Source organism: Ranitomeya variabilis, chromosome 5 (genome assembly GCF_051348905.1).
Source record: "Ranitomeya variabilis isolate aRanVar5 chromosome 5, aRanVar5.hap1, whole genome shotgun sequence".
NCBI lineage: Eukaryota > Metazoa > Chordata > Amphibia > Anura > Dendrobatidae > Ranitomeya > Ranitomeya variabilis.
In genome coordinates this window covers 394,780,997-394,802,604 of record NC_135236.1, presented here as the reverse complement: position 1 = coordinate 394,802,604, position 21,608 = coordinate 394,780,997, and the positions used below count along the sequence as shown (strand labels likewise).

Sequence of the window (21,608 nt, the reverse complement as noted above, 5' to 3'; positions counted from 1 at the left end):
GACGTTCCGAGCGCACCATCCTTGTGCACTCCGGTGGCGGGTGTAGGTCACCTGGTCCCCCCTTTGCAATAGTGTGTCACCATATCGGTTACGGAAAGGAGTCTTCACATCATGACTAGTAACGAAGACGTCAGTTGGTAGTCCCGGTTCCTGTATGGAGCCCCAACCCCGCTTTGGGTGAAAGGCCAGCACAGTTCCCCGCTTTACCATGTCTTTCCTGCTGTGCGCAGGCTTTGGGTGTCGTACTGTTAGCGGATCAGTCTGTTCGGTCTCCTTTCGATTTTTCCAATGTAGGATCAGACATTGTTTATATTGTTCCCAAGTGAGCACAGCAAGGGTGAGGCCTTCCTCCCGAATTCCATCTGGCCCAGTCCAGGGGGTGTCCCACTGGAGGACCACCCCGTCTGCGCTCACGTCTATGGGTTCCCCCATCTTGGTCGGTAGTGGAGGTACCAACCTCCCCATCGTGTCGGGGGTGAGGATCACCCGCTCCACTGAGAGGAAACAGTTATTGTTGGGGTGAGGAGCGGTCGCGGGAGTAGGGGCGCCTTCCATACCTGCGCCTGATGTGATTCCACCGATGTCGATACGTTCCGTTGACAAGGATACTGGAATCGGCTGTAGCCCGGACTGCGGTTCCTCCAAGGTGACCTCTTGATGTGGTTCCGCCCTCCATGGCTCCGTGGTTGGGATAGGTAGGCTCGGCTCCTCCGCCGGCGGCTCCAATGAGTTCAGATCCTTCAGCTGCGGCGGCCGCGGGTCCGCCTCTGGTGGGTGAGGGCAAGCCGGGATCACTTCGCCGTCGCTCGGGCACTTGCTGCTCATCGTCGCTGTCCGGCATTCGGCGGCAATGCATGCACCTGGCTCCGCCATTTCTCCAAGGTCGAGCTCCCTCTTCACCTCGTTCCCGCCGTTGCAAATCAGGGGGTGATTCTCCTCTGCTGCTGGGCAGGTCGTCATCTCGCAGCAGAAGTCGGAGGGGGCGGTCGCTACTTCTGGCGCCGCTTTAGTAGTCTCCTCCCATGGCACGCCCTTCTTCTTCCTCTGCGCTCCCTGTGGCGCTGCAATGGTGACAGGTTTTGGCGGGAACTTTTGGCGGCAAGTGACAATACACAGTCCTTGCAATAACTCACAGTCCAAGCACAATAAATCACAGTTCCAAGGCACACATGACCCGATTCTTCAGGCTTAAGTAGATCCTGTTCGTGACGCCAAGTTTGCAGCGCCCCCACTGCCGCAGGGCCGAGGGGTACCCGGTACCGGGCCTCTGAGTCTCTGCTCTGGGGTTGTCACGGTGGCTAGGCCCGGTCCGTGACCCTGCCGAGGGGCGCCCAGTGAAAGGTGTGGTTGTTGATGCTGTAGTGGTGCAGGACGCAGTAAGTAACGAGGACACCAGGTTGCAGTCTCTTTACCTCTTTACTGAAGGCTTCAGGATCCTCAGTCCGGAATACGGTTAACCAGGCTGCACAAGTCCGGCCGGTCCAATGGCACCTCCAGAGTTCCCTTTGCAGGTGGAAATCTGTGCCTACCTTCTAGCGCTTGTGTGTTGCGGTCCTCCCCTGCTGTGCTTACGGGATAGTCCCCACAACTGTTGTGTCTGTTTCTCGTGTTCCCTCACAACTCGATTCTGATGTTCTTCTTCATCCCCCAGATGATATGGCTAGGACGCACCCGTATGACGGGTAGGCTCGGATCTCTTCCTGGACCCTAGTGTCGCCCTTCTCCTGTTGTTGCCCCCTATGTCTTCGTAGGTGATTTGTGTGAGACAGCCCGCCTATAGCTGACTGTCCTGCCGTAGGTTTGAAGTATTGCTTGGAGCCTAGTACTTCCTCGGCGTTCCGGCCACCGGCTACACGCCTCAGTAGGATGTTGCCTCGTCTTACAGCACGACTCCTACTGGTATTTCTCCTTGTTGCGTTGATCTCGTTTCTCACTCAGCACAATATACCTCGCTTCTTGTCCTTTCTTAGGGCACCGCCGCTATCTAGTGCAGGCGCGGTCCCGTAACGTTCTCTCTGTTCGCTAGGCCTCTGTCAGGATCCCACCCCTGACAGGGACCCCCCTGAGTCTCTCCCCGCAACACCCTCTGCCACAGGGTGCTGCCTGTTCGATTCCCAGTCAGCTTCTGTCTAACTTCCTGCCTAACCCCCAGTTTTACCAGATTGTGAGGAGTGGCCTAATACATAGCACCCTTAGCTCCCCCTGGAGGCCAGACTGTGAAGTGTATTGGTGTCTGTGATACCTGGTCAGGTGAATTCCTTCAGTGCCATCAGATGTACCATAGCCCCCCTTAGCGGCGGGGCATCAGTACTGCAACGACCAGGACTCTGGGGCGCTGCACATGTGCAGTAGAAATTTCAATGTGTAGGAAGCTGTGCTCCCAGTGGATATCTTGATCTAATACTGGTAATATCATGGGTACTGCGGTTAGAAGAGGCTGCTCATACTGCTGTCCGCCCTGTCTATCTGATCTAATATAGAAAATACCAGGGATGCTGAGGTGAGAAGAAGCTGATCATACCGCTGTTCGCCATGTCTATTTGATCGAATATAGAAAATACCAGGGGGGGGTTCTGAGGTTAATTTTTGTATTTATGAACAAGAATTTTAACAATATGGTGAACATGAATTCCCTATAAAAAATAATTTTATTTACAAATATGTAAAAAATCACCTTCCCAGTGGTTTTATGGCAAAATATAGCCCAAAAATGTATTGACCAAGGTCTAGCGTATACCCTATGATAGACCTTATCTATCTCCTGCCTTGCTGTGAAGGTTGGCACCCTAAATGTACGATTTTTTTGCGCCTCCACTCAAACGTAGGCTGTCCCTCACTGCCCTATCTCACCCTATGTTGAAAGGTGAGAAAACAATAATATAAAGAACAGAGATGAAAAAAGCAAAAATATGGTCAAAAAAATAAAAGAAATATAAGTAAACAAAGCCAAAATAATAAACAGACTCATTAGAGTAATAACCTTTGGGTTTCACCCTATACAGTTGCTCCAAATTTGTATTGGCACAGGGAATGGTAAATACAAGGCCAATACACTGTTTTATGATCTTTGACCTTAATGCGGCGTAATTTGCTTATTCAATAAATCTGCTGGGTATGCTTCCAGACTACTAGATGCATATGCAAATTATCACTAACACATAATCTCATCCTATATCACATCCAGTCAATAGGAACCAATATGAAAGATAACTTATCAGATATAGGATGCGCCCCATGCGGGTACTGAGGTTAGAAGTGGCTGCTCATACTGCTGTCAACCCTGTCTATCTGATCTAATATAGAAAATACCAGTGGTGCTGATGTTAGAAGAGGCTGCTCATACTGCTGTCCACACTGTCTAACTGCTCTAATATAGAAAATACCAGTGGTGCTGATGTTAGAAGAGGCTGATCATACTGCTATCCACACTGTCTAACTGCTCGAATATAGAAAATACCAGTGGTGCTTATGTTAGAAGAGGCTGCTCATACTGCTGTCCACACTGTCTAACTGCTCTAATATAGAAAATACCAGGGGTGCTGATGTTAGAAGAGGCTGCTCATACTGCTGTCAACCCTGTCTAACTGTTCTAATATAGAAAATACCAGGGGTGCTGATGTTAGAAGAGGCTGCTCATACTGCTGTCCACACTGTCTATCTGCTCTAATATAGAAAATACCAGGGGTGCTGATGTTAGAAAGGGTGAACAGCCATAGGGCAGCACGGTGGCTCAGTGGTTAGCACTGCAGTCTTGCAGCGCTGGAGTCCTGGGTTCAAATCCCACCAAGGACAACATCTGCAAGGAGTTTGTATGTTCTCCCTGTGTTTGTGTGGGTTTCCTCCAGGCACTCTGGTTTCCTCCCACATTCCAAAGACATACTGATAGGGAATTTAGTTTGTGAGCCTCATCGGGGACAGATGACAATATCTGTAAAGCGCTGCGGAATATATTAGCGCTATATAAAAATATAGATTATTATTATTATTATTATATGAGCAGCCTCTTCTAACATCAGCACCCCTGGTATTTTGTATATTAGACCAGAGAGACAGGGTGGACAGCAGTATGAGCAGCCTCTTCTATCTGACTTAATACACAAAATACCAGAGGCGCTGAGGTAAGAAGAGGCTGCTCATACTGCTGTCCACCCTGTTTTTGTGAATGTTCTGTCAAGCTTTTATCAGATCACAGCAGCCTTTTACCAGATCTGTATGCTATCCAACATTTTTTTAGATCACAGCAGCTGCTCAGCATTCAGAAAAAAATGGTGGACTGCAGTATAAGTAGCCTCTTCATACATGAACATCCATTAGAGCAAGATAACTACTGGAAGCACATCTTTTTCCATATAAAGGGAAAGGTTAGAACATTTTACTGCGTATCACTTCTCAAAAGGCGTATGTCTTAAAGATGGGCCCGCCACATATCGGACATCTATGGCATATCACATACATATATATCTAAAAAAAATATCTATAGCAGGAAAACATTGCTATTTTTAGCTTGTAATTTAAAAATTGTAAAAAAAAAAATAATAAATCTATTAAGCAAACATTACATAAAATGTTTTAATTTTTATGGTGTGAATCTATGTCCTGGTCAGGCACAAATATTTTTTTTACTCCCACCACTAGGCCCCATTCACTTTCGTTTTTAATGTCCGTATGCCGTCCGTTTTTTAAGAACCCACAGACATGTCAGTTTTTTTCAGCAGCTCAGACAATGCATGCCGCTCACATGCACGCTGATAACACACAGATGGCATGGCGCCTCAGAAGAAGCAGTACAGTGCGTACTCTTCTGAGGCACTGGCTGCTGAGGGCAGCTCTTATTATTCTGGAGAATTGTATTCAGCACCCGCTATGTACATCCTGTGGAAAATTAAGAATTAATTTTTATTTTTTTTTAAATGGCGTGGGCTTCCGTGTAATTTTTATAACCAGCAGAGGGAATGCCCACTACTGGGGCCTGATGTCACAGAAGTTACCGCTAGTCACGGAGGCTGCGTTCCCACTCTGTTCACTGTGAGCGGCCCGGTGAACTGCAGTGACCTCAATGAGATCACTGCTAGTTAGTAATGGAGACGTGTTATAGACGCCTCTGTAATTCTAACCCCTGGGCTTGATGTCAGCTGACAATACAAAGCTGTTATCAACCCTACAAATATTACCCCACAGGGCAAGTGGGAAGAGTGAGACTAAAGGTACCGTCACACTAAACGATATCGCTAGCGATCCGTGACGTTGCAGCGTCCTCGCTAGCGATATCGTTGTGTTTGACACGCAGCAGCGATCAGGATCCTGCTGTGATATCGCTGGTCGTTGATTAAAGTTCAGAACTTTATTTGGTCGTCAGATTGCCGTGTATCGTTGTGTTTGACAGCAAAAGCAACGATACCAGCGATGTTTTACAATGGTAACCAGGGTAAATATTGGGTTACTAAGCGCAGGGCCGCGCTTAGTAACCCGATGTTTACCCTGGTTACCAGTGTAAAATGTAAAAAAACAAACAGTACATACTCACCTTCGTGTCCCCCAGCGTCCGCTTCCTGCACTGACAGAGCGCCGGCCGTAAAGTGAAAGCACAGCACAGCGGTGACGTCACCGCTCTGCTGTTAGGGCCGGCGCTCAGTCAGTGCAGGAAGCGGACGCTGGGGGACGCGAAGGTGAGTATGTACTGTTTGTTTTTTTACATTTTACACTGGTAACGAGGGTAAACATCGGGTTACTAAGCGCGGCCCTGCGCTTAGCAACCCGATGTTTACCCTGGTTACCCAGGGACCTCGGCATCGTTGGTCGCTGGAGAGCAGTCTGTGTGACAGCTCTCCAGCGACCAAACAGCGACGCTGCAGCGATCGGCATGGTTGTCTGTATCGCTGCAGCGTCGCTTAGTGTGACGGTACCTTAAGTGCCAGATTTGGTACATCTTATGAATGTGCCAATTCTGGGGTGCCTGAGGGCTGATGTTGGCAGCCTGGAAGGAGGGGGGTAATATCTCTGGCCCCTTCCCAGGCTATTAATATCAACCTACAGCTGTATGTTTAGCCTTTGCTGGTTTGAATTCATAGGGGGACCTACATCATTTTTGGGGGGTCCCCTGTAAATTCACCAGTAAATGCGAAAGTGTTATTAATACCCTGGGAACCTTTTGGGATATAGTCCCTTTCCCCAGATTGTTAACATCAGCCTCCATCATTTTTTAAAATTTAATTCTTTATTTTGCACAGGATGTACACAGCGTGTGCTGAATACAACTCCAATCATTATTGCCTGGTTAAGCTAATCTCAGAGACCAGTCGACAATAATGAGAGCTTCCTTCAGCACCGAGGCGCCTAGGATCAGCATGAACTACAATGCTTTTCCCAGGCTCCGGTATGTGTCACATGGGCAGCAAACAGATACACGGATGTCACATACGCACATAGGTATGGCACACGGACCACCGCTCTCATCAGTACTGTTTTTTTTCTGTATGGTAATCACCAGGACGTGTGAGGGAGGACTCAAAATAACTATCAGATAACACTGTCCGTCATGGAGTCCTTGACAAAAACTGACCTAATAGAGTAAAGACTTGCCCTATTCATCTGCTCCAAAAATCAGCCAAAGTAGCTTGATGTTTATAAACACAAAACATTCAATATATATATATATATATATATATATATATATATAGTGTTCAAAAGTCCTGCATAGGATAAATTGATTTTTCAAGTTTTAAACGTTTTCTGTCAAATATCTTCGATACTAATATGACATATTATATATGGTTTTGTTCAGAATACAATTTTGCATTCTCTCCCTGTAATATTTTTAGCTTTTGAAGCAGTTTTGCCTGAAATTATTGCAACAATATGGGAATTGAAATCCCAACTAAATATTGTACAGCTTCAGATCCAAAATTAGCCAATCACATATGAGGTTCTTGTGACCAATCATAACCTGGATATGGCAGCCAATCACATTGCATTACATTGCATCACATCTGCTGCTTTGTTTGTTTTAACTGTTGGTCTATCTAGTGATTCATACTGTAGAGTTTTATGATGGGAGCCTTCAGATTTTTGTCGGCGGAGGATCGTGTGCGAGTTGTGGTGCTACATGAAGAGGGTTATACTGGCCCCCAGATCGCAAGGAAGGTCGGCTGTAATCAGAGTACAGTCATAAGAATTTTGCAGAAACATAAGCAGCTTGGAATTACCCAGGACAGGCCCAGATCTGGTCGGCCCAGAAAGTCAACTAAAAGGGAGGATAGAGTACTGATAAGAACATCCCTTGCCAATCGAAAGCTCACCTCTCCTCAGCTTCTGCGAGAATGGCAAGAAAAGTGCAATATTGAGGTAGCAACATCAACTGTTAGGAAGAGATGTTTGGAAGCAGGATTGAGAGGGTGCAAGGCCCGAAAGAAGCCATTGATGACAGCCATACAAAGACAAAGTCGAAAACTGTGGGTATTGAAATATTTAAAATGGAGGAAGGAGGAGTGGGAAAAAGTGTTATTTAGTGATGAAAGCACTTTTTACATTTTAGGAAATGATGGCAAGTCTTATGTGAGAAGGTTCCCACATGAAGAGTACAAGCCAGAGTGTTTGAGCTTCTCTGTGAAACATCCGATGAAAGTAATGGTCTGGGGCTGTATGGTATGGCAGCCAATAGTGTTGGAAGGCTTCATATTGTGGAGGGTATGGTCAATGCAAAAAAAATACATAGACATCCTTAACAAGAAAATGCTTCCTTCTGCTCAACACCTGTTTTCAAGGGATTATATCTTCCAGGATGATAATGCTCCTTGTCACAGAGCTAAGACAGTAACGGAATGGAAAAAAAGAACAAGGTGGCTACAATTGACTGGCCAGCTCAGTCCCCGGACCTCAATCCAATTGAAAATTTGTGGCACAAGGTATCATTAGAGATATCTAGAAAACAGCCAAGGACCAAGAGTGAGTTGATTGAGGCTCTGATACAGGCCTGGAACCACATCATCACTCGTGAACATCTGCAGAAGCTTGTTCACTCAATGCCACAGAGATGCAAGCTGGTGCTCAAGAGCAAAGGCTGGCCAATAAAGTATTAGAAGCTAAATATGCACTCAAAAGGCCCTTTTCAGGACTCTGAATTAAATAAAAAATAATAAATCTTAAAAAGTTAAATTTAAGTCTGTGTGAACTTGCATTGGAAGTTAATGAACTAGAAACCTGTTCACCATTCTACACACTGTACTGGTGTAGGTATGGTTATGCTGTAAAAAAAAATTAAAAAATGCGCATACCATAACAATTTATATACTTGGGACATTCAAAAATGAGTATGGCATACAATGAGGGATTACAAAAACATACATGTTCCACCAGTTTCACTGTAGAGATGCAGAAGTATGAAACATATAGTTTTCTTCACGCCTATGCAGGACTTTTGAACACCATTATATATATATATATATATATATATATATATATATATATATATATATACAGTGCAGACCAAAGGTTTGGACACCCCTTCTCATTTAAAGATTTTTCTGTATTTTCATGACTCTGAAAATTGTACATTCACACTGAAGGCATCAAAACTGTGAATTAACACATGTGGAATTATATACTTAACAAAAAAGTGTGAAACAACTGAAAATATGTCTTATATTCTAGGTTCTTCAAAGTAGCCACCTTTTGCTTTGATGACTGCTTTGCACACTCTTGGCATTCTCTTGATGAGAATATATATATATATATATATATATATATATATATATATATATATATATATATATATATATACCGTATATATATATATATATATATATATATATATATATATATATATATATATATTGAAACCTACTACATTCCCTAAACTTTAGGCTACATTTCCACCTTTATTAGTTTTTGATGTTGCAGATTTTCTGCATCATTTTTGCACCTATTAACTAAATTAGATTACGTGCATTTTTTTTCATTGTGTTTTTGAGCGTATTATTTTACATGCGTTTTTATGGTGTTTTTCACACTAAAAATTTTTGTCTCTTTTTGGTATGTCAAGCTTTAAATGAAGCTGCTTTTTTGCTTTCTAGTAGTTGGCTTTGACAAAACTTCATTGACACAGTCATGTAGACCAGAGGTGTCAAACTGCATTCCTCGAGGGCCGCAAACAGGTCATGTTTTCAGGATTTCCTTGTATTGCACAGGTGATAATTTAATCACCTGCACAGAATGATTCCAGCACCTTGTGGAATGCTAAGGAAATCTTGAAAACACTCATGGTTTGAGGCCCTCGAGGAATGCAGTTTGACACCCCTGGTGTAGACTACATGAGTTTTTAGTTCTATTCTTTTGCAGAAACGCAATAAAAATGTATATGTATTTTTTTACATCTAATGCAATTCTATTGGGAAAATCTGCAAATAAAATTCAATGTACCCGCAAGAGAAATTTACATGTTGCAGAAAAACGTACTGCAGGTCAGTATATGCAGCGTGAATAACAAGCACAGTCGACATGAGATTTCTCTTAATCTCATCCACTTTGCTGGAGTTGTGTTGCGCTCCTGTTTTGGCTTAGCAGGCTCCGACTCCTTCCCTTAACGCTACTGACCTCTGCAGTGCTCCACGTCGGATTTTACAAGTGGCCCGGTGTGCCTCCATGACATCATCTGCCTAGGCTTTTTATGGCCCATTGGACACACCCCTGTGTCCAAGCATTAAGCTAGAGCTGTGTCCACCAGACGTGTGTTTGAACTCTGCCTATACAAGTCCTCGTTTCTTGTCGTCCCCTGTGACTTCTGTGAACACTCATCATTCCGTCAGGTTAACTCATACCTTGCTTTAAGCTTCTTGAACTTTTATTGAAGTCTGTTTGCAATACATGCACCTGCTGCCGTTTAACCCACTCCCTGCTGTGAACATCTTGAACTGTTATTAGAGACTGTTCGCATTACCTAGACTTGTGTGCCTGCCTTAGACCTACCGTGTTTCTACTGTCGTCCTGGTTCTGTGGCCTCCAGCGTGTCCTGCATTATCAGTTTGTCTGCCATTTACATTGCCAGTTATTTAAGTTGTCATCATACCACGTGCCTGACAGTATGCTGTGGTGATGCCCAGGGTCCGTGTGTCCACCCTGACCTGTGGCTTCGAGGATTCACCTCAGTAGATGCCTAATAAGTTGTTTGTGCAGCTAAAATATACATCACCAAAAATTCATCATGGAAACTTAACCTTAGAAGCATATAACCGGAACAACAAACCTCTAATAGGTAGTGCCTACTAGACCTACCTCAGCTATGTTGCACTCTGGTGTATTCTCCTTAGTAGATCATAGTGTTTAACCCCTTCATGACCCAGCCTATTTTGACCTTAATGACCTGGCTGTTTTTTGCAATTCTGACCAGTGTCCCTTTATGAGGTAATAACTCAGGAACGCTTCAACGGATCCTAGCGGTTCTGAGAATGTTTTTTCGTGACATATTGGGCTTCATGTTAGTGGTATATTTAGGTCGATAATGTTTGCGTTTATTTGTGAAAAAAATGCAAATTTGGCTAAAGTTTTGAAAATTTTGCAATTTTCAAATTTTGAATTTTTATTCTGTTAAACAAGAGAGTTATGTGACACAAAATAGTACATAAATAACATTTCCCACATGTCTACTTTACATCAGCACAATTATGGAAACAAAATTTTTTTTTGCTAGGAAGTTATAAGGGTTAAAATTTGACCAGCAATTTCTCATTTTTACAACGAAATTCACAAAACCATTTTTTTTAGGGACCACCTCACATTTGAAGTCAGTTTGAGGGGTCTATATGGCTGAAAATACCCAAAAGTGACACCATTCTAAAAACTGCACCCCTCAAGGTACTCAAAACCACATTCAAGAAGTTTATTAACCCTTCAGGTGCTTTACAGCAGCAGAAGCAACATGGAAGGAAAAAATGAACATTTAACTTTTTAGTCACAAAAATGATCTTTTAGCAACAATTTTTTTACTTTCCCAAGGGTAAAAAGAGAAACTGGACCCCAAAAGTTATTGTACAATTTGTCCTGAGTACGCCGATACCCCATATGTGGGGGGGAACCACTGTTTGGGCACACGACAGGGCTCGGAAGGGAAGGAGCGCCATTTGACTTTTTCAATGAAAAATTGGCTCCAATTTTTAGCGGTCACCATGTCGCGTTTGGAGAGCCCCTGTGTGCCTAAACATTGGAGCTCCCCCACAACTGACCCCATTTTGGAAACTAGACCCCCCAAGGAGCTTATCTAGATGCATAGTGACCACTTTGAACCCCCAGTTGCTTCACAAATTGATCCGTAAAAATGAAAAATTACTTTTTTTTCACAAAAAAATTATTTTATCCTCAATTTTTTCATTTTCACATGGGTAACAGGATAAAATGGATCCTAAAATGTGTTGGGCAATTGCTCCTGAGTACACCGATACCTCATATGTGGTAACAAACCACTGTTTGTGCACACGGCAAGGCTCGGAAGGGAAGGAGCGCCATTTTACTTTTGAATGAAAAATTAGCTCCAATCGCTAGCGGACACCATGTCGCGTTTGGAGAGCCCCTGTGTGCCTAAACATTGGAGCTCCTCCACATGTGACCCCATTTTGGAAACTACACCCCCCATGGAACTTATCTAGATGCATAGTGAGCACTTTGAACCCCCAGGTGCTTCACAAATTGATCCGTAAAAATGAAAAAGTACTTTTTTTTCACAAAAAAATTATTTTAGCCTCAATTTGTTAATTTACACATGAGCAACAGGATAAAATGGATCCTAAAATTTATTGGGCAATTTCTCCTGAGTACACTGATATCTCAGATGTGGGGGTAAACCACTGTTTGGGCACACGGCAGGGCTCGGAAGGGAAGGAGCGCCATTTGACTTTTTGAATGAAAAATTAGCTCCAATCGTTAGCGGACACCATGTCACGTTTGGAGAGCCCCTGTGTGATTAAACATTGGAGCTCCCCCACATTTGACCCCATTTTGGAAACTAGACCTCCCATGGAACTAATCTAGATGTGCGGTGACCACTTTAAACCCCCAAGTGCTTCACAGAAGTTTATAACGCAGAGCTGTGAAAATAAAAAATCATTTTTCTTTCCTCAAAAATTTATTTTTAACCCGCAATTTTTTTATTTTCACAAGGGTTACAGGAGAAATTGGACCCCAATAGTTGTTGCCCAGTTTGTCCGGAGTAGGCTTATACCCCATATGTGGGGGTAAACCACTGTTTGGGCACACGTTGGGGCTCGGAAGGGAAGTAGTGACTTTTGAAATGCAGACTTTGATGGAATGGTCTGCAGGCATCACGTTGCATTTGCAGAGCCCCTGATGTGCCTAAACAGTAGAAACACCCCACAATTGACCCCATTTTGGAAACTAGACCCCCAAGGAACTTATCTAGATGTGTGGTGAGCACTTTGAACCCCCAAATGCTTCACAGAAGTTTATGACGCAGAGCCGTGAAAATAAAAAATAATTTTTCATTCCTCTAAAATTATGTTTTAGCAAGCAATTTTTTATTTTTGCAAGGGTAACAGGAGAAATTAGACCCCAATAATTGTTGCTCAGTTTGTCCTGAGTATGCTGTTACCCCATATGTGGGGGTAAACCACTGATTGGGTGCACGTCAGGGCTCGGAAGGGAGGGAGCACCATTTGACTTTTTGAACGCAAGATTGGCTGGAGTCAATGGTGGCGCCATGTTGCATTTGGAGACCCCTGATGTGCCTAAAAAGTGGAAGCCCCTCAATTCTAACTCCAACACTCACCCCGACACACCCCTAACCCCAATCCCAACTCTAGCCATGACCCTAATCACAACCGTAACCCCAACACACCCCTAACCACAACCCTACCCCCGACACACCCATAACCCTAATCCCAACCCTAATGCTAACCCTAATCCCAACCCTAACCACAACCCTAACCCCAACACACCCCTAACCATAACCCTAACCACAGGCCTAATCTTAACCCTATTTCCAATCCTAGCCCTAATTCCAACCTTAACCCTAAGGCTATGTGCCCACGTTGCGGATTCGTGTGAGATTTTTCTGCACCATTTTTGAAAAATCCGCAGGTAAAAGGCACTGCGTTTTACCTGTGGATTTACCGCGGATTTCCAGTGTTTTTTGTGCGGATTTCAGCTGCAGATTCCTATTGAAAAACAGGTGTAAAACACTGCGGAATCTGCACAAAGAATTGACATGCTGCGGAAAATACAACACAGCGTTTCTGCGCGGTATTTTCCGCACCATGGGCACAGCGGATTTGGTTTTCCATAGGTTTACATGGTTCTGTAAACCTGATGGAAAACTGCTACGAATCCGCAGCGGCCAATCCGCTGCAGATCCGCAGCCAAATCCGCACCGTGTGCACATAGCCTAATTCTAACCCTAGCCCTAACCCTAATGCTAACCCTAGCCCTAACCCTAGTGCAGAAAAAAAAATATATATTTTCTTTATTTTATTATTGTCCCTACCTATGGGGGTGATAAAGGGGGAGGTTCATTTACTATTTTTTTTATTTTGATCACTGTGATAAGTTTTATCACAGTGATCAAAATGTACCTGGAACTAATCTGCCGGCCGGCAGATTCGGCGGGCGCACTGCGCATGCGCCCGCCATTTTGGAAGATGGCGGCGCCCATGGAGAAGACTGACGGACTCCAGGAGGCTCGGTAAGTATGGGGGGGATCGGAGCACGGGGGGTGGATCGGAGCACGGTGGGAGCAGGCAGGAGGACGGGGGAGCTGACAGGCTGACGGAGGGGACTACGGGACAGAACGGAGGAGGCGATCGGTGGCTGTGGGGGGGGGCACATCAGGGTTTCCAGCCATGGTCGATGATATGGCAGCATCGGCCATGGCTGGATTGTAATATTTCACCACTTTTTATAGGTGAAATATTACGAATTGCTCTGATTGGCTCTTGCACTTTCAACAGCCAATCAGAGCGATCGTAGCCACGAGGGGGTGAAGCCACCCCCCCTGGGCTGAAGTACCCCTCCCCCTGTTCCTGCAGAATGGGTGAAATTGGAGTTAACCCTTTCACCCGATCTGCAGGGACACGATCCCTCCATGACGCCACATAGGCGTCACAGGTCGGATTGGCACCGACTTTCATGACGCCTACGTGGCGTCAAAGGTCGGGAAGGGGTTAATGTCCATGACTAGCATATTACTAGTATATTACGCCCAGGCTCCACCCCCTTGTTCCTCCAGCACTGTACATTACATTAGTTGTGCCCCTCCTTCCTTAGTCTCCTCCCTATTTCCCAGCAGTACTTTTGGGTTCTACGGACACAAATCTAATGCAATATACTACGTGGTGATAAACTTATTCTGATCTAGGCTTAATAAAATGTAAGAAAAAGAAGAAAAATTTACATTAGATTTTGTATGTTTCAATCCTCTAACCTGAGATGACAATGCACCAGATAAGTCACTCAAAACCATTACTACAGTTTCATTATGCGCCACCAACTACACCCAAAACCATCTTTTAAATGTTAATTTGTTATACTCAATAGCTAAAAAGGTGAACTTCAGCCATAATAGTTCCTCCATTAAGTGCAATGTAAGTAATTATTCTCTTGATTCACACTATTCAGTCCATTTGCGGCCCTGATTTTCACAGGAGATAATTCTTCAACAAAGAGATTAAAAATTGTCTTGTAGTAAATTTAATCGAAGTCAATGTGCTGCCATTGGATTGATTATGCAGCAGGGATTAATTATGGGCAATTTAGTGATCAAAAATCAGCCCTGCACTTTATCTCTTCTGTATATATGCCCATACGATAACACATATTTCAATGAGTACCTGAGCACTGTTATTTCATGTTATCCTATTATGAAGATTGAAGTTAGGATGTTCTGGGACTATGAAGTTCTTGCACGCCAATATGCTATTATTCGCCAATAAACGGAAAAAGAGGATAGAGCAATTTCATGCCATGTAAATTGCTGTATAAATTGCACTTGGGGTGCTCAAAGAGGACACTTGACTCTAGGCTTCAGTCAGATGTACATTTTTTAGATACAGTTAAGTCCAGAAATATTTGGATAGTGACAAGTTTTGGTATTTTAGCCATTTACCTAGAGACAGATAGTTATTTAATCCGTATGGGCTTTAAGTGCAGGCTCTCAGCTTTAATTTGAGAACATTCGCACCCTAATTAGGAGTAAAGGTTTAGAAACTACAGCTCTTTAATGTGTAGCTGCCTCTTTTTAAAGGGGACCAAAAGTAATTGGACAATTATTTCAAATGCTTTTTAGTGGGCTGTATGGGCTATTTTCTCATTAATCTAGTGAAGCAGGTTAAAGGTCTGGAGCTGATTCCAGGTGTGATATTTGCATTTGGAAGCTGTTGCTATGAACTCACAACATGCAGTCATAGGAACTCTCAATTGAAGAGAAACAGACCATCATTAGGCTGAAAAAAAAGAGGAAGTCCATCAGAGAGATAGCAGAAATATTAGGAGTAGTCAAAGCAACAGTTTGGTACATTGTGCAAAAAAAAAAAAAGAGTGCACTCGTGAGCTTGTGAACTCAAAAAGGCCTGGAAGGTCCACAGAAGACAACAGTGGTGGATGATTGTAGAATCCTCATGGTGAAAAGAAACCTCTTCACAACATAAACTCAAGTGATGAACACTCTCGAGGAAGTAGGTGTTTCAGTATCTTATTCTACCATAAAGAGAAGACTTCATGCGAGCAAATACAGAGGGTATACACAGGGTATACAGACGGTTTCTGTTCAGATTCAACCAAACGCAGCAAGGTTGATTGCACGGCGCTTCATAGCACAGATGGATAACCCAAAACATGCTGCAACCCAGGAGTTTTTAAAGCAAAGAAGTGAAATATTCAGCAACGGCCAAGTCAGTCATCAGATCTTAAAGGGAACCTGTCACCTGAATTTGGCGGGACCAGTTTTGGGTCATATGGGCGGGATTTTTGGGTGTTTGATTCACCCTTTCCTTACCCGCTGTCTGCATGCTGGCCGCAATATTGGATTGAAATTCATTCTCTGTCCTCCGGAGTACACGCCTGCGCAAGGGAAATTCATTCTCTGTCCTCCGGAGTACACGCCTGCGCAAGGGAAATTCATTCTCTGTCCTCCGGAGTACACACATGCGCAAGGCAATAATGCCTTGCGCTGGCGTGTACTCCGGAGGACAGAGAATGAACTTCAATCCAATATTGCGGCCAGCATGCAGCCAGCGGGTAAGGAAAGGGTGAATCAAACACCCGAAAACCCCGCCCATATGACCCAAAACTGGTCCCGCCAAATTCAGGTGACAGGTTCCCTTTAATCCTATTGAGCATGCATTTCACATGCTGAAGGCAAAAAGGCAGAAAGACCTACAAACAAGCAGCAACCAAAGTCAGTTGCAGTAAAGACCTAGCAAAGCATCACAAAGGAGGAAACCCAGAGTTTGGTGATGACCAAGGCTTTCAGGCTTCAGGCAGTTATTGCCTGCAAAGGATTCTCTATAAAGTATTAAAAATGAAAACTTTATATATGGTAACATTTTACTTTTGAGCCCCTGATATGAGGAGGCTTTGTAGAAAAATAGTTGCAATTCCCAAATGTATCACAGAAAATTTTTGTTCAACTCCTTTAATTAAACCTGAGGTCTACACGTCAATTGCATTGCTGTTGTTTCATTTTAAACCCAAAATCATGGCATGCAGAGCCCAAATCATGGAGATTCGGTCACTGTCCAAATATTTCAGGACCAACTGTATGTGTTCTAATAGTTTTTCACAGATAGAACATGTACTTATTATAGTCTATAGGACAGTTCTTCAGTTGTTTTGTGGATTAAACTTGTCTCATTCGCATCAAAGGGTCTGTGAAAAAATCAAACAACATACAGTTGCCATTTTTGTGTCATCTAAGTACTCTCCTTATTTTACTGTTTAAATGGTAGGTTGTCATGATTCCTCTGCTCTGTGCTGGGGCGTGCTGAGCTGTCAGTGCTTTGATTGACAGCTCGGTTGACCTATCTGAGACTGGAAGGTGCAGAGATTTCCACAGGTGCTTCCTGTTCTTGGTAATTGCCCTGCTATTTAGGTGAGCTGTCTGGCCCAGATTACTGCCAGTCAAAAGCTTGTTCTAAGCTCGCTGGTGTGTGTTCACCTGATCCCTGTGCTGTAAGTTATGATCTACTCCTGCTGACCTTTAGACTGTGTTCAGACTACCCCTTTGTTATTGACCGATTTGCATCTGATCTTCTCCTGCTTACCTTTGGACCGTGTTCTGACTTCCCGTTTTTTATTGCCCTTTTGCATCTGATATTCTGCTGCTGACCTTTGGACTGTGTTCAGACTACTCGTTTGTTATTGCTCCTTTGCATCAGATATTCTGCTGCTGAAATTTGGACCATGTTCTGACTTCCTGTTTGTTATTGCCCCTTTGCATCTGATATTCTGCTGCTGATCTTTGGACCATGTTCTGACTTCCCATTTGTTACTGCCCCTTTGCATCTGATCTGCTGCAGCTGACCTTTGGACCGTGTTCAGACTACTCGTTTGTTATTGCTCCTTTGCATCTGACATTCTGCTGCTGTCCTTTGGACCGTGTTCTGACTTCCTGTTTGTTATTGCCCCTTTGCATCTGATATTCTGCTGCTGACCTTTGGACTGTGTTCAGACTACCCGTTTGTTATTTCCCCTTTGCATCTGATATTCTACTCCTGACCTTTGGACCATGTTCTGACTTCCTGTTTGTTATTGCCTCTTTGCATCTGATATTCTGCTGCTGACCTTTGGACAGTGTTCTGACTTCCCGTTTGTTATTGCCCCTTTGCTTATCCACTATTTCTCTGGTATTCTGAACCTGACATGTGACTTAAATTACGACTTTGTATTTTCCCTTGGTTTACTACGTGTTCTTTTAGTATTGATCCCGGAACGTCTAACTTCGCTGACTCACGGCCTGTCCATGGGTTGTGACTATCCTCACATAGGTGAATCTTTGAATTATTGTTTTTGCATATGAAACACTGATGGTAAAAATGGACACACTAACACTGATAAAATTATGATCAAATCTGGTGAAGAACATTGATGGAAAGCTGTACGCTTTATTCCAGATACGAACAATAAAAAAAATCAAGAACATCTGGAATAGTGTGGATCATTAAAGCTTGCTTACCTGTTATGTTAGCAGTACGGTTGGCAACATCTAACTTCTATCATAAGTCTTCTAGCAGTTTGAGGGAGTCGGAATTGTCCATACTAGCAATTCTTTTGCTAATTGTTTTACAACACCTTAAATACTCCAGCAATTATACGCAGTATATTACAATTGTACCACTTTATAAAAAGGATGACAAGTATTGGTTTGTTCTACTTTGTCCATAACAGTCATGCACAAATTGTGGCAACTAGTCTTGAAATACTGAATGCACAGACAGAATAATGCAAAGATGCAATTTAAAGGGAATGTACAGGAATTTGCTGTATAATCTGAGAATAGCATGATGTAGAAGCAGAGGCCCTGATTGCAGTGATGTATCACTTACTGGATTGCAGTTGTGATAAAATCACTTTTCTCTGCTGCTCTAGCAGCTGTCTAAATGCTGAGCTCTGTATAACCCCACTTACGCCACTGTTTGACATCTTTCTGTGTACACTGTGTATAGGCAGGAAGCTGCCAATCAGTGATGGGGTGGAGTTACACAGTGCTCATAAATATGGGGAACTACATGGCCGCAGCTTTCCAGCGCCTTAGTGATACAATAACTTTTATCAGCAGATTATTAAACTAGAGGAAGCAGCCCAGTGAGGCTAAATTCACACTTGCGTACAGGGGCTTTGCGGGTGGCTGCGTACTTCCTCCCTGAAGCTCCGCCCACTTCTGCACATTTTCCGTTTAGGTCGGCCCACTTCTGCATGCGTCCTGCGTACGTATCTTTAACATCGGCGGACCTAAACGGACGAAGTGCGGAAGTTGTCCGCAAAGCCCCGGTACGCAAGTGTGAACGTAGCCTAAGTGACTCATCTCTGGAATCAGGGTCTCAATCTCAACAATATGCTGCTTTCAGATTGGGGAACAAAAACCTGATGACAAATTCCCTTTAAATGTAGTATGTTTAGACCTATTTCTGACACTAGTAACAATTTTGCAAAAGTAAGATATAAAATTGATGGAAAAGTGGATTTAATGCCGCACTGCAGATAGTCCAAGTAGACCAAGGAAACATGAATGCGTTTTTTATTTGTCAATGCGTTTCAAATTATGCAAACTTAAGGATAAATGACCAATGAAGTTATTCTGCATCTTATCTCATCTGGTGGATCCGCACCAGCCCCTTTTCCACCCCTTTTCCACAAGCTAACAAAGGAGTTGCGACTGTCACAACTCCATAAGGTGAGCACAACATGCGTTTTAATGTTTCTTTTTATACTGGATTTGACTATTTTACGCTTTTTGTCTCTCCAGCCTCTTTTTAAGCGAATTTTGCAGAAGTGGCTCACTTATAATTTCTGAATTTTGTATAACTTATGGTTCAATCAGATTGTAAAATTCCTAAAAATGAAAGTGTGTTCAATTGTCATGTATTCTGCATTCATTATCCACCGTTTCGCTTAGCGCTTTGTCACATATTACCTCTATAGGCAGCTTTACTTCTCATTACTAGGCCAGCTTCTTACGTATATCGAAGCATCAGACAATGGCGCACATTTGCCTTAGGCTTCTTTCACACTTCAGTCGTTTGGCGTCAGTCACTTCCGACAAAGTGACGGATCGATGGATCCGTCACAATTGTTGAAAAAATGGATGTAACGGATCAGTTTTTTTGACGGATCCGTTACTCGGGGGTTGTATATACTTTTTGGAGCATGCGCAATTGAAAAAAATTGAAAAAACGGATTGGGGCGACGGATCCGTCGAAATAACGGTCGCGACGGATCCGTCATTTCAATGGAGACAAAAAACGTTGCAATGACCGTCAATGTCTAGATGACGTCCGCTAAATTTTGACGGATCCGCCGCATGACAAATGGAACGGACGACCATCCGTCACAATCCGTCGCTAATGCAAGTCTATGGGGAAAAAAAGGATCCGTCGAAAAAAAAATGGATCCGTTTTTTGAGGAAAATGACGGTTTTAGACTGACGCCAAACAACTGAAGTGTGAAAGAGGCCTTAAAGGACAGAGGCTCCATCACAAGTACTCAAAAATATAAAGCAACACTTTTGGTTTTGCCCCCATTTTTCATGAGTTGAACTCAAAGATATATTGTATTTTTGCTTAATGTCATTTCTTACATTTACAAAGAAAAATAGCAATAGATGACAATGAATAGTCAGCGTACGTAAATATTACCTTTCTGTGTTCATTTTTGTAGATGCCACTGTTCTGTTTTTCTCTCCAAATGAGATAATTTTTTTTATATCATCTTCATTCATAACTTCCATTTCCGTTAATCCAGGAAGTGTGACTACTTTTCCCTGCGACCTGATCTCAAGCTGTTTGTTTCCATTCTGAGAGAGTAGATCCTGCACACTTTCATTATATATCTCCAGCATTGAAATCTAATGAAAGACAAATATGATGGAAGCAGGCCATAAACATGATTATGATTTAAAATGGATAAAAAAAAGTAAATGAACAGAATAGTTTAACAGAAACCATTTGTCCCATAAACAAACAATAACTACTCAAATAAATGGTGCTATAATAAAATACATAATAATAACTCAAAATCATAAACTTGCGTCATAGTTGGTAGGGTATGTTTAATGTATCTTGTGTTCTAAGAATCTACAATAACAGTTACAACCACATGAAAAACAGAAAATGATTCTGCAGGATGATGAAAATGGGAAAGGTTTACATTTAGGGTAAAGCCATACAAAGCTTGCTTTTTATGGCATACTTGCCCATATTGATGGCTTAGGAGAGTAGATCCTACTGACAATGATCATTGATGATCTGCTCTGAAAATCTATACACTTGTTGTATTGATGAAGGCTGAGGCTACACAGTGACAATGGTCATGACAAAGGTCACAAAGCCAAAGATCTCTCTATGCCGCTGCTACATTGCAGTGTAATGCAGGTGAATGAGTTTGCAGCAATGTCATGGAGCCACAACATGCAAAATCCAACTGATTCCAACTTCCTCCTGGGTTGCGGTCCCCCATTCATCTGCATTATATTGCAATGTAGCAGCAGTACAGAATGATCTTTGGCCATGTAACATATGTCTTGGCCATAGCATCGTAAAGTGGGTAACCACTCACTTGTCCTATTGCATGCACAAGAACCCAAGTCCACAGCAAATGCAGCAATTCAGAAAAGGAGGACACGTCCAGAACTTCAAAAGTATTAGACTTTATTAGACTTCCATAAAATTAGTAACAGGGACAGTGTGTCAAAAAGAGAGTCCACAAAGAGCAATATACCTCCAAAGAGAAGATCATGGTTGGCGCACGTCGAAGCACTCTGCTCCTTACTCATAACCTGTTACTAATTTTATGTAAGCCTAATAAAGTACAATACTTTACAGGATCTGCCCTCCTTTTTTGGATTGCTATATTTTGCTGCGATTTTCAAGTTATGGCAAAAAAATAAGCGGCTTTTACAT

General features: G+C 43.0%; 1 protein-coding gene across 2 annotated transcripts in view; it reads right to left on the bottom strand.

The window, feature by feature from the left end:
- The window catches only part of LOC143776088 (uncharacterized), a 156,071-nt gene that overhangs the window by 24,339 nt on the left and 110,124 nt on the right, over positions 1-21,608 (bottom strand). For both annotated transcript variants that reach the window (XM_077265066.1, XM_077265064.1), the window contains one exon: positions 20,346-20,554. In XM_077265066.1, coding sequence (XP_077121181.1) covers positions 20,346-20,554 — 209 coding nt within the window. The remainder of the gene's footprint in view (positions 1-20,345; positions 20,555-21,608) is intronic.